Here is a 14616-nt window from a genome sequence, read left to right on the forward strand (position 1 = left end):
TTCATCTTCATACGGTCCCAAGAGCAGTCACACCTTTGTCGCTACTTTCAAGTGCCATCAAGTTCATACTGTCTAAAGCAGAGGTTCCTTTTTTTTTCCCCTAAAGATTTTATTTATTTGACAGAGACACAGTGAAAGAGGGAACACAAGCAGGGGGAGCAGGACAGGGAGAAGAAGGCTTCCCGCTAAGCAGGGAGCCTGACGCAGGGCTTGATCCCAGGACCCTGGGATCATGACCTGAGCCGAAGGCAGACACTTAATGACTGAGCCATGCAGGCGCCCCTAGAACAGAGGTTTCTAACCTGAATGGTTTTCCAAAAGGTTCTTAGACCTCTAAAATTGTTCGCAGTATTCTAAGCAGATATACTTTCGTGCATCCTGTTAGCAAAAGGGCTCATGACCTTCAACATATTCTCAAAAGGGCCCCTGATCTCCCTCTCAAGGTCCCAACAAGGTAAACAGGGAATATATACTTCACTCCACCCCCACCGCTTCTGCTGCCAAGGATCAGAGACGCAGCGTACCAGGAAACCCATCCCCCTCCCACCATCCTGTCTGGTGGTGACCTACTTTCAATAACATTCTCTGGACTCCTAAGTAAGGACTTCTGTATGGTGGGCAGTATCAGATCCTTAAATTCCGCGTGGGACATGTACCGGAGCAAAGGGGCACAGTTATCCTAGAAAGAGAAAGGGGTCAGACACCCAGACCTCGTGGGAACAGATGAAGAATAAAGAACAGCATGGAATCAGAATTTAAACTGGATTTAGCTAGTCCAACTAAGGTCCACTTCTCACTCACCAACAGATACTTCTGAGGCTTCACTTTGCTCATCAGGATGTTCTTCATATAAAAATCCAGCAGGGCACTCTAGAGAATACAAAGCCTGTTTAGACCAACATTCTGAGTATGTCACCACTGACCTAAAAGATCCCTTTTGTGGGAGATTACAATTTGTAATTGTAACAATTACAAATCAGTAAAAAAATGAAATCTATACATACATACATAAACAAATAAAATACAAATCAGAGCCCAAATTTCAGTGTCACGCAGTTTGCCCACTGATCACGACACTCATTATTTTAAAACCTTCAACAGCTTTCCAGAGATGCTGGGATTCAGTCCAAAGTCCTTGGCCGGGCTGCCAAGCTGCCTGCTAGCCTGTGCTGCCTCTCACACCTCTCCAGCCCCCCTCGCCTCCCCGCCTGGTTTCTCGTGGGCTGCTTTCTCTGCCCAAAATACCCCTCTTCACCTCCTGACCTTGCTAATACCTGCTCACCCTTGAAGTTCCTTCATCAGAGCTGTGTCCCCTGGTCCGTGGCTTCGGTCAGGTCCCCTGCTAGAGGGTATTACCACTTCCCGCCCTTCTCCTTTGCAGCTCTTATCACAGATAGAATTAGAGGCCTCTCTGCCTGACGGCAACTCCTCAGACTCAGTTCCCCGAGGTCAGGGATTCCTGGCTCACTGCTGCAACCCAAACAGCTGGCATGGTGCCTGGCACATGGCAGCCGCTCAGCTGTGGGAATAAATCACTGCACCCACAGGCAAATTACCATCCCAACGACTGCCAGGATTCTCCCCAAGACAGAGTTGGAGGGAAAACTTTCCAGCTCCTCCAACTTCATTAATAATGGAAAAAGGCCAGGCCCCCTTATGAGAAAATCAACGAGCGTCAGATGCAGCCAGAGCCGGGGTGCCCAGGGCAAAAGGAAACCCCCCTCCTCGCCTTCGGCGAGTCCACCTGCCTTGTGCTGGTTGACCACGTCCAGCTCCTTGTGGGTCGTGCAGAACTGCACCAGCAGCCCCAGCATGCCTGCGTAGTTCTGGTTGGGTTCGAGGCTGAGAATGGCTGACAAGTACTGTTCCACCAGTCCGGGGTTCTGAAGAGGAAGGCACGAAGCTGGCATGTCACACAACCATGGGGTGGGGGGAGCATAAAGGCAGCAATGCCCACCACCCCCCTGCCCCCGGCACCTCTTTCCACAGCTTGCTGAGCTTCTTCACAGCGCCATCCACGGCGTGCCTGTGGGAGCCACCCAGCACCTCCAGCAGGAGCAGGCACTGCACTTCCACCTGTCAGGGCGTGAAACGTGAGTGGAGGCGCCGGGGTCCTCACAGCCGGCCCAAGACCTGCATCGGCCCACTCAACTCTGGCCAGATCCTCCTCCCTCCACCGCCGACACGTGGCCCCGTCCCAGCATTACATCTGTTCGCTCAAGCATTTCATTAATAAATATATGCTGAGCACCTATGAGTCAGACGGAGAAAACACATGGAGAAGGGGACATACGTGGGCCCTGCTTTCATGCACCTCATAGTTCAGAGGAAGAAAAAGATACTACAAGACAAACATAGAGATGAATATGTAATTCCAGTGAGGTAAGGGCCCTGCAGGAAAAAGATAAGCATCCTATCTCATACCTGCCTTGACTTTCCCTTCATTCATTCCACAAACACCTGCTGAATACTGACTAAATGGCAGGCACCACACTGGGCACTTTAGTCATGAAAGTGAAGACTGAGGCCTGTGATGGAGCTCCCCGTCCAACCCAGAGAGAAACACATCATAGGTGCTCAACTGAAAAATCTCAGAGACTTTATACACCACAAACACCCATGGCTACTGGGGAACAGTGCAAATGGCCACCCTGAGAAAAAGGGGATGCTTATCAAGAAGTCTGCTGCACTCCATCTGCACGTGTACAAAATGACAGGTGAACATTTTTTTTTACAGTAAAAGATTGCGAACAACATATGGCCATCAACAGGGGCCTAGTTATATATACTACAGGACATCCACTCATGATTAGTAAACAGTCATCAAGAATGAGAAACTCGGGACGCCTGGGTGGCTCAGTTGGTTGGACGACTGCCTTCAGCTCAGGTCATGATCCTGGATTCCTGGGATCGAGTCCCGCATCAGGCTCCCAGCTCCATGGAGAGTCTGCTTCTCTCTCTGACCTTCTCCTCGCTCATGCTCTCTCTCACTGTCTCTCTCTCAAATAAATAAATAAAATATTAAAAAAAAAAGAATGAGAAACTCTTGGGCACCTGGGTGGCTCAGTTGGTTGGGCAACTGCCTTTGGCTAAGGTCATGATCCTGGAATCTCAGGATGGAGTCCCGCATCGGGCTCCCTGCTCAGCAGAGAGTCTGCTTCTCCCGCTGACCTCTTTCCTCTCATGCACTCTCTCTTAAATAAATAATAAAATCTTTAAAAAAAGATTAAAAAAAAGGAATGAGAAACTCTTTTTTGCACTACTCTGGAACAAATTCTAAATCTGGTTAAAGAAAAAAAAGAGGGGGCAACCTGGGTGGCTCGGTCGGTTAAGCAGCTGACTCCTGACTCAGGCTCCGGTTATGATCTCAGGGTTGAGATCAAGTCCTGCATCAGGCTCTGCGCTTAGTATACAGTCTGCTTGTCCCTCTCCCGTCCCCTCTGCTCATTCCCAATAGCGCTATCTCTAAAATAAATAAATCTTCATTAAGAAAAGAAAAAGGAAGCAAGGTGAAAGAAAAAAGTACTTTCAATACACTAGTGTTTGTGTAAGAAACCCTGTTCAGTCGTATATACAGAGCATGTAACTATCCATATAAGGAATCAGTAACAGAGGAACCCAGACGGCTAGAGAGGGAAACAGGTATAGCATTCTGTGCTTATTGAAACCACATTCACAACTACACTGCTGTTCTCTCTTCCTAGAATGTTCTAACCCCTGATCTGGACACAGTTTGTTCATATCCTTCAGCCCTCTGCTCAAACGATGCCTCCTCTGAGGCCTCCTCCCACAATCACCCTGTACTGCACTCTCTCCATCTTCCTACCTGCCTTTCTGCTATGTGACCTTCATCTCACCACTTATTAGCAGACCTGTGTGTCGCCTACCTTCACCACCAGAGTGTAAGCTCCAGAGGCGCCTGGGTGCCATAGTCGGTTAAGGACCCAACTCTTGGTTCGACCTCAGTCATCATCTCAGGGTCTTGAGATCAAGCCTCACGTTGGGCTCCACGCTCATCACAGAGTTGACTTGTCCCTCTCCCTCCCCCTCTATCCCTCCCTATGTACATGCATTCTCTCTCTCTCAAATAAATACATCTTTAAAAATAAAATTTCTTGGGCGCCTAGCTGGCTCATTTTGTTAAGTGACTGCCTTCAGCTCATTTCATGATCCTGGAGTCCCAGGATCAAGTCCTGCATCAGGTTCCCTGCTCAGCAGGGATTCTGCTTCTCCTTCTGACCCTCCCCTTCTTATGCTCTCTCTCTCTCTCTTTCTCACTCTCTCAAATAAATAAACCTTTAAAAAAAATTTTTTTTCTAAAAAAAAAATTTTTTTCCTTAAAAAAAGAGGTGTAAGCTCCAAGAGGGCAGTGTGCCCTTTCTTGTTCTCAGCTTTTGGCCCAGCTCCTAGAACAGTGCCCAGCACGTAGAGACCCTCAACAGATACTTGAGCAACTGAATGCATTCTGACGCACATGTACAGTTGACATTGGCAACAAGTAAAAACCCAGATTTAAGACACAGGAAAAACAAGCACGATCTCACGCTCCTAGAAACACATCAAGATGTGGGATGACCCGTGCCACTCACTAACCCAGAAGCATACTTACCTAGGGTCACTGGAAATAAGCCAATGAGGGAGCCACGATAAAGCATCTTATAACGAGGCCTAGGTAGCAATGAAACCCATAATCTAAAGGGAGTTCAGTTCCGCTATCCATTACCTGCCAGGTTTCAGTGTTCTTAGCCTTCAGTTAATCACTTATGGCCGCTCCATGTCACCCCCAGTGGCGTGCTGGAGAAGCTCCCAGGGATGGGACCATCACTGTGTCTTACTAGCCGCTGCTTCGCGAGAGGAGCTACAGTTTTCTAGCGCCACTCCTCACTTAGCTGCCCAGCCCTCTGTACGTTTCCACAGCCCTCTCACACCCCATCCTGAGCCCTGCTTCACGACAACTCGTGGAGGGGGGTGGGGTAGGTGGCACTTCTTCCCATTTTGCAGAAACGGGCAACAGGTTCAAATATCATGGCCAAGAACCAGAGCCGTACCTCCAGCTCCTTTTCAATGAATCATAAGACCATTCCTCTTGTTCTCCACTAAGCATATCTAGATATTCAAATGAACCTCCCAATCTGGCCTTTTGGGCTATCTCTGGTGAGCAGATATGATGAAAGGCAAGCTAGGGAATGTGGAAGAAGCCAGCACAGAATGGGAGGAGGGAATTAAAGGATCGAAACAAAAACGCAAGAATTCCATTCCATCAGCCAGTTCAACAATGAAATCCAAACATAGGGGAAGGAATGATTAGCCAGGAAAAAAAAACAAAATGATTTACATTATTGCATTTTCTGATTTACTTTCTCTCTCTCTGTTTTCTCCGCCCTGGCCTGATAAATCTTCCACACATATGCCACGAAGGCAGGAACTGTCTTTCTCTGGCTCATCAGTGTACTCCCAGAGCCTAGCACCATGCCTGAGAGAGAAGCTCCAACATATGTGATATGCAGATGAATGGCATTAGGCTGCCCTCATGACCATTCATCAAAATCACATGTGTCAGGACAATTCAAAGCGCTCGGCGACCCAGCACCAAGAAGAGCACTTTCCGGAGAAGGTGCTTAAACACGTCCCAACTCTGTGCAGAGAGGTGACCTTCACTGCTCCAAAGACCCAGGGAACCTACCAGTTTGTTCCAGATGTCTCCTTGCCGCTTGGCTCTCGAGGGAAACACAATGCGCACCAGTAAGCAGGTCCAGGACAGGGCCAGCAAGGCAGCAGAGCCGCTACTCTTACTGCAGAGGGGAGGGGAGAGGAGGCAAAGGGTAAGTGCAGAGAAGGAGCCTCCATCTTGAGGACAAATGCTCAACGCAAGGCCCTGCCTGGTATATAGTACCCACGCTTGACCTACGACTGGGCAGAACCAGAAACTGGTTCCTCATAGATCATCTGTAACCACTCAGGACAAGAAATGCAGACCTTGTCAGCCAAATTCCCTCCTCTTAGCACTCACAACTAAAGAAGCGCAAAAAAAGGTTTCCCAGCAAAAAAAAAAAAAAAAAAAAAAAAAAAAAAAAACCGGTTTCCCCTATTTAGTGTCCACTGGCCATTTGCTTCCACTGGTTTCCCAACCCTGTTCCTCAGGAAAGTGGTTTGTCCACTGAGCCTGACATCCTGGCTCCTCCCTTCACTGCAGCAGGCAGACTGCTGGCGCCACTCAGAGTTTCAGAGAGGAAAGAGAGACATGCTCACCACACCTGCTCAGTGCAGTTCATCTACAACAGCTTCTGTCAACAGGACTCCAGCAAGCCCCGGTAGGCCGGACCTTTCTCTCTTACCTGGGGACACCAGCTTTGGCGCCAATGCCTGAAGACTGCAGAGAGTGCAGAAGGTTCTTAGCAGTGGCTTCTGGCTGGGCCTCAGCCAACTGTTGGATGGCTGCCTGCAGGGCCCTGCGGGAAGCTGCATCTCTACCGGTTGGAATGAAGGGGAAAGGTGATCACTGCGGGTTAGGGACAATACAGCTTAAGCCAAGCGCTCGTCTTTCTCTGGAAAACTGGATTATACTACATTCCAATGGTTCCCAGATGATGGGATTAGGAAATAACTAGAGAAATCTCCTTCCTCCTAGGGTTCTAGAAGCAGCTAGTAAGGGTAAATGAGCCATCAAGGCTGTGAGGGCAATACTGGCATTTATGGAACACTAACTACGGGCCTCAAACTAGGCCAAGTCCTTCCACCCACAGGATTGTTGACAGTGTACAGACTCATGAAGTGGCAGGCACTGTTCTGGGAGCTCTACACTTACTAACCACCACCTATGCGGCAGATAATAGCACCATCCCCATTCTGCAGATAGGGAAAACAGAGGCACAGGGAGATTAGGTAACTTGGCGAGGATCCAACAGCTGGGATGGGACACAGCTCCAAAGCCTGGGCTCTAACTGCTCTCCTGTACCACCTCTCTTGCAAAGGGGCTGCAGGCACAGGGCCTTCCGCTGGGACTCACCTATATCGGTGCAGCGTCAAGCAGAATAATCTGCAGAGCCCTTTCACTGCTCCCTCTGGCAGATCTGAAACCAAACGTCATGCAGAGATTAGTCAATAAAAACTACTTCGTGAGCACCTGCTTGAGCCAGGACTCTGCCAGACATGATCTGTACCATGGGACACTTCCTGCAGGTTAGAGGTGGAATTCCCTGGAGGAAAAACCCACAGAAAAATCGGACTCCAGGAAAACAGCTGGTACAGAAAGGTTCTCAGGTGGACATGTGTTAAATGAACAAAAGTAAGACGATGCGGTGGCCTCAAAGTCTAACACGCTGGCAAGTGCTGCTTCTGGGGCGCTGGGGCAATTCTGCTTCTTAGGCCTGGGTGCTGGTTCCACAGTTGCGTCTAGTTTGTGGACATTAAGTGGGCTGTTTGCCTAAGGTATGTGAACTCTTTATGTTTCTTCTAAAAAATGGTTTTTTTGTTTTGTTTTGTTTTTTAATTTTTTTTTAAAGATTTTGTTTATTTATTTGACAGACAGAGATCTCAAGTAGGCAGAGAGGCAGGCAGAGACAAAGAGAGGGGGAAGCAGGCTCCCAGCTGAGGAGAGCCCGATGTGGGGCTCCACCCCAGGACCCTGGGATCATGACCCGAGCCAAAGGCAGAGGCTTCAACCCACTGAGCCACCCAGGAGCCCCTAAAAAATGGTTTTTAAAAAGAGGACAAATTGGGACACCTGGGTGGCTCAGTCAGTTAAGTGTCTGTCTTTGGCTGAGGTCATGATCTCAGGCTCCCGGGATCGAGTCCCGTGTTGGGCTCCTTGCTCAGGGAGGAGCTTACTTCTCCCTCTGTCTGCCGCTCCCACTGTCTGTGCTCTCTTGTTCTCTGATAAGTAAATAACATATTTTTTTTTAAAAATAAATAATAAAAACAGGACAAAATTAATGTACTCTGAGGGATCAGAGAAGGGCAGAGCACCTCTAACTGGAGTGGCTTCCGAAGGTTCTAAGGACACACAGCTTGGCCTAACAGATCCGTAGGCCATGGAAAAGTGCAGAGAGAGATGTACAGTGTGCTGTTAACCACAGGAGCACAAGCGCAGGTGTGGGAATGCATAATGCCCCACGGGACACATGAGGAGGAAGAAGAGGAGGACTTAATTAGCACTCACAAGGTGCCAGGCCCTGCTCTAAGCACTGACACATGGTTCCTCATTTAATCCCTGTAAGGTAGGTATGTGACTCGGGCCACTTTCAGATGAAGAAACATAACCCCAAGAAACTGAGCAGGCCAGCCGCGTGAAAGAGGCTGTAACAACAGGGGTCAGTAATGGCAAACCAAGCTGTGGCCGGCTCTGCCTGCCGGACTGAAGGACGCAGATGAAAGGGAGAGGCTGTGATGGGGGAACGTAAGCTGCAAAGTAGAGCAGACTCCCACGGGAGGCGCTGAGAGCCAAGGGCTCGCACAGCACCTCCCACCTCAGGTACCCCAATGGTGGGGACAAATGAACGAGGGGCAGGGACCTCGTCCCTCCAGGGCCCTGAACACTATACTGGTCCCCTGGATTGGGGGCTATTTCAGTGACCAAGGAAAAGAGTGACTGGGGCCAGCAAACAGGTCGTGGCTGAGAGTTAACATACACTGGGTACTCAGCACAACCAGGCACAGTGTTAGGCACCGTCCAAACATATTCTCATTTACTCTTCACATTAACCCTCTGAAGGAGACACTATTGCTGTCTCCATGTTCAAAACAAAGAGACAAGCTCAGACAAGTTAAGTAACTTGAACCAGGTCACACAGCCTGAATATGGCAGGGCGATGGCCAGAACACAGAGCCTGTCTGACCCAAGTCAAGCCCTTCATCAGTGACACCTACACTAGAGGCTGGTGACTAGAAAGAGAAGGCTCAGTAAACACTCCATCAGTGAGCCTCAGGGTTCAAGTACATGAAGGCAGGACTGAGGAGAGCCTCAGAGGCAACTCAGGGCCTCATGGGCTGGCCCATACTAACCATCTGCATCCAGGGCTAGGCAGCTTTGAGAAAGTCTTCAGCTCCCAACCCACCAGAAAATACCTCTCCCCCTTTGCTTACCTCACTTGGTTATCTACAGCCCTAACAAAGGAGAGGCCAGAATGATTATTGCTACCCAGTTCCTTAGACTCAGAAAATTAGAAAATCGAGAATTTTTAAGATTTTATTTATTTACTTGAGAGAGAGAGAGAGAAAGAGCACAGAGGGAGAGGGAGAAACAGACTCTCTGCTGAGGAGAGAGCCTGATGTGGGACTCGATCCCAGAACCCTGGGATCATGATCTGAGCCAAAAGCAGATACCTAACCGACTAAGCCACCTAGGAGCCCCAAGAACTAAAGATTTCATGCGAGTAGTTAACTTCCCACCACCAACTTGCCCATCAAAGATGACTACACATCTTACAAATATTATTCACCCTGAGTGCCAGAACTTCAGGATGGCTAAAGAGAAAAGTCACTCTGAAAAGGTCTTGAGTAGTTCATAAACTTCACACACATGTTAAACGCCTTCCTCCATAAAATGGGAAAGTGCAGTATTCAGCACTGGCAGGAGAGCCACCCCCTGTGGCTCGGAAGGTGCGTACAGATAGTACTTTGTCACAAGGCAGCCTTTTCTAACTACAACCCTGTTATGAAAAGTGACCAGAGAGACTTCTGAAGCTGCCATAAAACTCATGCACTGAAGCGTTAACACAGAGAATCTCTTAGAAGCTGACAAACAGGAATGGACGGAATTTACATGCAACGTTAAAAGGCTTGGGTATGTAACCAGGCGGTGGTGGATCAGAAGCAGCAAATGAGCACTTGGATGAAGCAGGCTCTTACTCACAAGAACTGAAAGCTGAGGGGCAGGGAGACCCAACTCTACACAGCCATGATTCTCAGACTCCAGCAAACGCAGCAATCACCTAGAGGGCTTGCTGAAACCCAGATACTGGGCTGCAGCCCCATGGTTTCTGAATTGGAGTTTCTGGGATGGAGCTGAGAATCTGTATCACAAACACGTTCTGACATGATGCTGATGCTGCTGGCCCAGGGACCACACTTTGAGAACCAATGCTATTCAGTAAAAACATACCAAAAGATAACTCAAAAGCTAATTAGGATTTATTGGATGAAAGCAAACTAGTCCAAGGGGCGTCTGGGTGGCTCAATTAGTTAAGCATCTGCTCTCGGCTCAGGTCACGATCCCAGGATCCTGGGATCCAGCCCCGTGCTGGGTTCCCAGCTCAGCAGGGGAGTCTGCTTCTCTCTCTTCCTCTGCCCCTACTCCTGTGCTCTCTTCTTTCGCTCTCCCTTTCTCTCTCTCAAATAAATAAAACCTTAAAGAAAGAAAAAAGAAAAACAAAGCAAACTAGTCCTCCCCCCCCCCCAGTTCCAATATAGTCAATATACAATGTTATATGAAGGCAAATGAGTCCTACACACCCCAATGGGTTGCAGGGACAGCCCTGAGTGCGGTACAGAATCAGGATAACTACACGTGCTCAGTATTTCTCAAAATGTGTTCCCCAGATCCTAAACAGAAGGTTAAAAGAAAACACTGGATTTGAAGCTTAATAAAGTTAGAACCTTAGAAAGTTAGAACTGAAGAAAGCTTCATAAATTTAGAACACCTTCCTGGAATATGCTGTGAATCTCCCAGAGGGAAGTACAAAGTATGACATCTTCCAAACTTAATTTGACCTTGGAATCTTCACTGGTCAAATCACCTATCACCATCTTGCTGACTTCCATCGAACAAACTGGGAAAAATGGGATCCCAAATCATAAAGAAAATGTTTTTTGCATTTAATAAATTACTTAAGACTTTTGGTATCTTTTAGAAATATTTCCAATCAGGTATCTGGGTGGCTCAGTTGGTTAAGCAACTGCCTTCGGCTCAGGTCATGATTCTGGAGTCCCAGGATCGAGTCCTGCATCGGGCTCCCTGCTCAGCAAGAAGTCTGCTTCTCCCTCTGACCCTCCCCGCTCTCGTGCTCTCTCTCCTCATTCTTTCAAAAAAAATCTTTATTTAAAAAAAAAAAAGGGAATATTTCCAATCAAAATGGTTAAAACTGTAAAAAACCTCTGGTACCTAAGCGGATCAGCTCTCTGCTAACCCAACTGTTTCAGTGCCCAGTACAACAAACAAATACAGCAAGGGAAGGCAGAAGGTGCTTTGAGGGGAAGCTGCAGCCATGGTTCTAAACAGAGAGCACAATTCACTCTGAAACGGAACCGTCTCTCAGCCACATAGATGTAAAATAAATACCTTTTCCGGCAACACATTTCCCCAGTTCACTGAGGATTTCTCTCCGTTCCTTCACACTGGCTGTTGTCACCTTCCCAGCAAAACGTTTCAGTGTCTCGGAAACCTGTGAAGACCAAATCCACAGCAGAAATTTCAGCAAACTACAAAACAATGAGTGTGTGTGTGTGTGTGTGTGCGCACGCGCGTGTTCATGCACTGGGGAAGGAGGTACAGAGTTCAGTGCAGTTCCCTCTAACCCAAAGTTTCTCGACCTCCACATTGCAGACATTTAGGGCTGGGTAACTCTTGCTGTGAAGCCATCTTCCTACGTTGTAGGATTTTTTTTTTTTAAGATTTCATTTATCCATTTGACAGACAGAGATCACAAGTAGGCAGAGAGGCAGGCAGAGAGAGAGGAAGGGAAGCAGACTCCCCACTAAGCAGAGAGCCCGAAGCGGGGCTCGATCCCAGGACGCTGGGATCATGACCTGAGCGGAAGGCAGAGGCTTTAACCCACTAAGCCACCCAGGCACCCCACGTTGTAGGATTCTGAATGGCATTCCTGGCTTCTAACCCCTCAACGCCAGTAACAACATTCCACTCCTCCTGCCTCAGTTGACAATCTACACTGTCCACAGACATTGTGAAAAGTCTCTTGGTGGGCCAAATCACCCCGGGGTGACACGTATTTCTTTAACCCAGTCAAGCAGTCAATATACCTTACTTCAAAGTTTAGATAAGAAGAGGCAAAGCAAAAGGCCAAAATCTTAGGACAGAAAATGCCCTTTCAGGATTATGTAAAATCCAGTGAGGGCACAGTGGCTGACGGGTAGAAAGTCAAGAGACGTAACCCCAGCTCTGCCTCTTACCAGCTGTGGAAATTCAGTCAAATTATGTCATCTCCTTGGACCCCCTGGGTGGCTCAGTCAGTTAAGTGTCAAACTCCATTTCGGCTCAGGTCATGATCTCAGGGTCATGGGACTGAGCCCTGCACTGGGCTCCGTGCTCAGTGGGGAGTCTGCTTAAGATTCTCTCTCTCGGGGCACCTGGGTGGCTCAGTGGGTTAAGCCGCTGCCTTCGGCTCGGGTCATGATCTCAGGGTCCTGAGATCGAGTCCCACATCAGGCTCTCTGCTCAGCAGGGGGCCTGCTTCCCTTCCTCTCTGTGATCTCTTCCCTTCCTCTCTCCTACTGTGATCTCTCTCTGTCAAATAAATAAATAAAATCTAAAAAAAAAAAAAAAAAAGATTCTCTCTCTCCCTCTGCCCCTCTCCCCTGCACACTCTTTCCCCCTCTCTTTCTCTAATAAATAAATAAACCTTAAAAAAAAAAAAAAAAAGATTAGGTCATCTCCTTGACCACCAGTTCCCCGTGTATACCAGGCAGGTAACAGCACCCACCTCACAGGCAGTTAGAGGCTAAGGGAGAGAGCCTGTGTAGAGCATTTACTCTTCTCTCAGCACGAGGTCAGCCACTACCACCAACAAGCCTTTGTGGTAGGCATCAGTCCCCCCACTTTACATGTGATGAAAAGAGCAGACTTCCAGAGGGAAGCCATTGCTCAGACTGGGCCGGAGAGCCATAGCAGCTGCATTTCTGAAACTAAGCCTGAAACTGAGAGGTCTATAAACCACTGCCAACCAACCCTTAGCTTTCAACCGCCATCCACGTTAGCACAGCTGCATCCCCTGCACTGAGGGGAACTATTTCAGAGGCAGGTCTTATTAGCAAAGTAAGATTCAAGGGTGGATAGAGAAACAAAATTATGCTAAGTTTTTCTTACATTTAAATCCCTGATATAATTCTACTGGCAATGAGTAAACTCATGCCAAAACTGTCTTCCACGTAAGTGATTGTTTTAATACTGTCTTTTGTTTTTATAGTTATACATGCAGATAATTAAAGAGTCAATGTCATGTCAACTATACTTAAAAAAAAAAAAAAAAGCTGAAGAGTTCTAGGACGTCTGCTAGAAAAACCTGTCTCTTGCCTTCACTCCCCAAGGGCACCCTCTCACCAATTCTGGCTCATGATTTTGGGAGTTACCCCCATTCTCTAAATAACTTGTCTGTGCCACTACTACTTGATTTTTCAGTTTTGTTACTTTTTTTTTTTTTAAGATTTTATTTATTCATTTGACAGAGAGAGATCACAAGTAGACAGAGAGGCAAGCAGAGAGAGAGGGGAAAGCAGGCTCCCCACCAAGCAAAGGGCCCAAAGTGGGACTGGATCCCAGGACCCTGAGATCAGAACCTGAGCTGAAGGCAGAGGCCCAACCCACTGAGCCACCCAGGCGCCCCCGTTTTGTTACCTTTTATAGTAGCTCTCTTTCTCCAACCTCATCTCATACCCTCTCCTTTTCCCCAACATAATTCCTCAGTTTCATAATATGGGCTAGCTCAGCAGTCGGTGTTTACATTGCATATATATGATAAGCATTCAACCTCTAATTAATTTTTTTAAGATTTTATTTATTTACTTACTTATTTTTTGAGAGAGAGCATGTGCAAACGTACCCGAACAAACAGAAGAAGGAGCAGAGCGAAATAGAACCTAAAGCAGGCTCCCAGCTGAGTGTGGAGACCAACCCCATGATCCCGAGGTCATGACTGGAGCCAAAATCAAGAGCTGAATGCCCAACCGAGCCACCAAGGCGCCCCATTCAACCTCCATTTAAAGATTTTAGGTATTTGTCAGAGAGACAGAGAGAGAGAGAAAGACAGGCAGGCAGAGAGAGATGCAGGTTCCCTGCTGAGCAAGGAGCCTGCGGCAGGACTCAATCCCAGGACCCTGGGATCATGACCTGAGCCAAAGGCAGACACTTAACTGACTGCGCCACCCAGGTGTCCTTCAACCTCCATTTAATACACTGTGCTACTACCCTACACAGCTTTATTTACCCTGGAGTTGATAAATGACCTTTCCCACCTTGCCTCAGTTTGCCTGGTTTTATGTGGTCTAATTTGCATTTCGATCCCAAACTTTGTGCCACTTGTCTAAATCTCAGTACATTTGGGCAGAACTCCACCTTCCTGAAGAAGTCTCTCCCAGAACTTGATGACCTGCCCCAATTTGGCAGGTGATCCTCTACAGATGGGACACAGTATATCACCTGAAAAGGTACTCTCTCTTGTTATGTTTAGATGGAGCATATCCTCCATTTTGCGAAGTCCTTGCAAATCTGAAAATGTTCTAGCTTCACAGCTGACTTAAGTTTGTTTGGATAAAGAATACTATGTTGAAATCATTTTCCCTCAGACTACCAAAGACATTTCTCACTGAACTCCAGCTTTCAGTGTTGTTACCAAGTCCAGTGTCATTCTGATTTTTGATCCTTTGTACAAGACCTGACTTTTCCCCCTG

At 47.7% G+C, this 14616-nt stretch overlaps 1 protein-coding gene across 1 annotated transcript in view; it reads right to left on the minus strand.

Annotated features, from left to right (window-relative positions):
* The window catches only part of GCN1 (GCN1 activator of EIF2AK4), a 60504-nt gene that overhangs the window by 43760 nt on the left and 2128 nt on the right, over positions 1-14616 (minus strand). The window contains exons 2-9 of the mRNA XM_004753348.3: positions 11276-11378; positions 7007-7070; positions 6336-6467; positions 5684-5792; positions 1978-2076; positions 1749-1883; positions 802-870; positions 571-679 (exon numbers count right to left, since the gene is read on the minus strand). Of these exons, the coding sequence (XP_004753405.1) occupies positions 571-679; positions 802-870; positions 1749-1883; positions 1978-2076; positions 5684-5792; positions 6336-6467; positions 7007-7070; positions 11276-11378 (820 nt within the window). The remainder of the gene's footprint in view (positions 1-570; positions 680-801; positions 871-1748; positions 1884-1977; positions 2077-5683; positions 5793-6335; positions 6468-7006; positions 7071-11275; positions 11379-14616) is intronic.

This window comes from Mustela putorius, unplaced genomic scaffold (genome assembly GCF_011764305.1).
Source record: "Mustela putorius furo isolate JIRA1106 unplaced genomic scaffold, ASM1176430v1.1 tig00537248_pilon_pilon_pilon, whole genome shotgun sequence".
Taxonomy (NCBI): domain Eukaryota; kingdom Metazoa; phylum Chordata; class Mammalia; order Carnivora; family Mustelidae; genus Mustela; species Mustela putorius.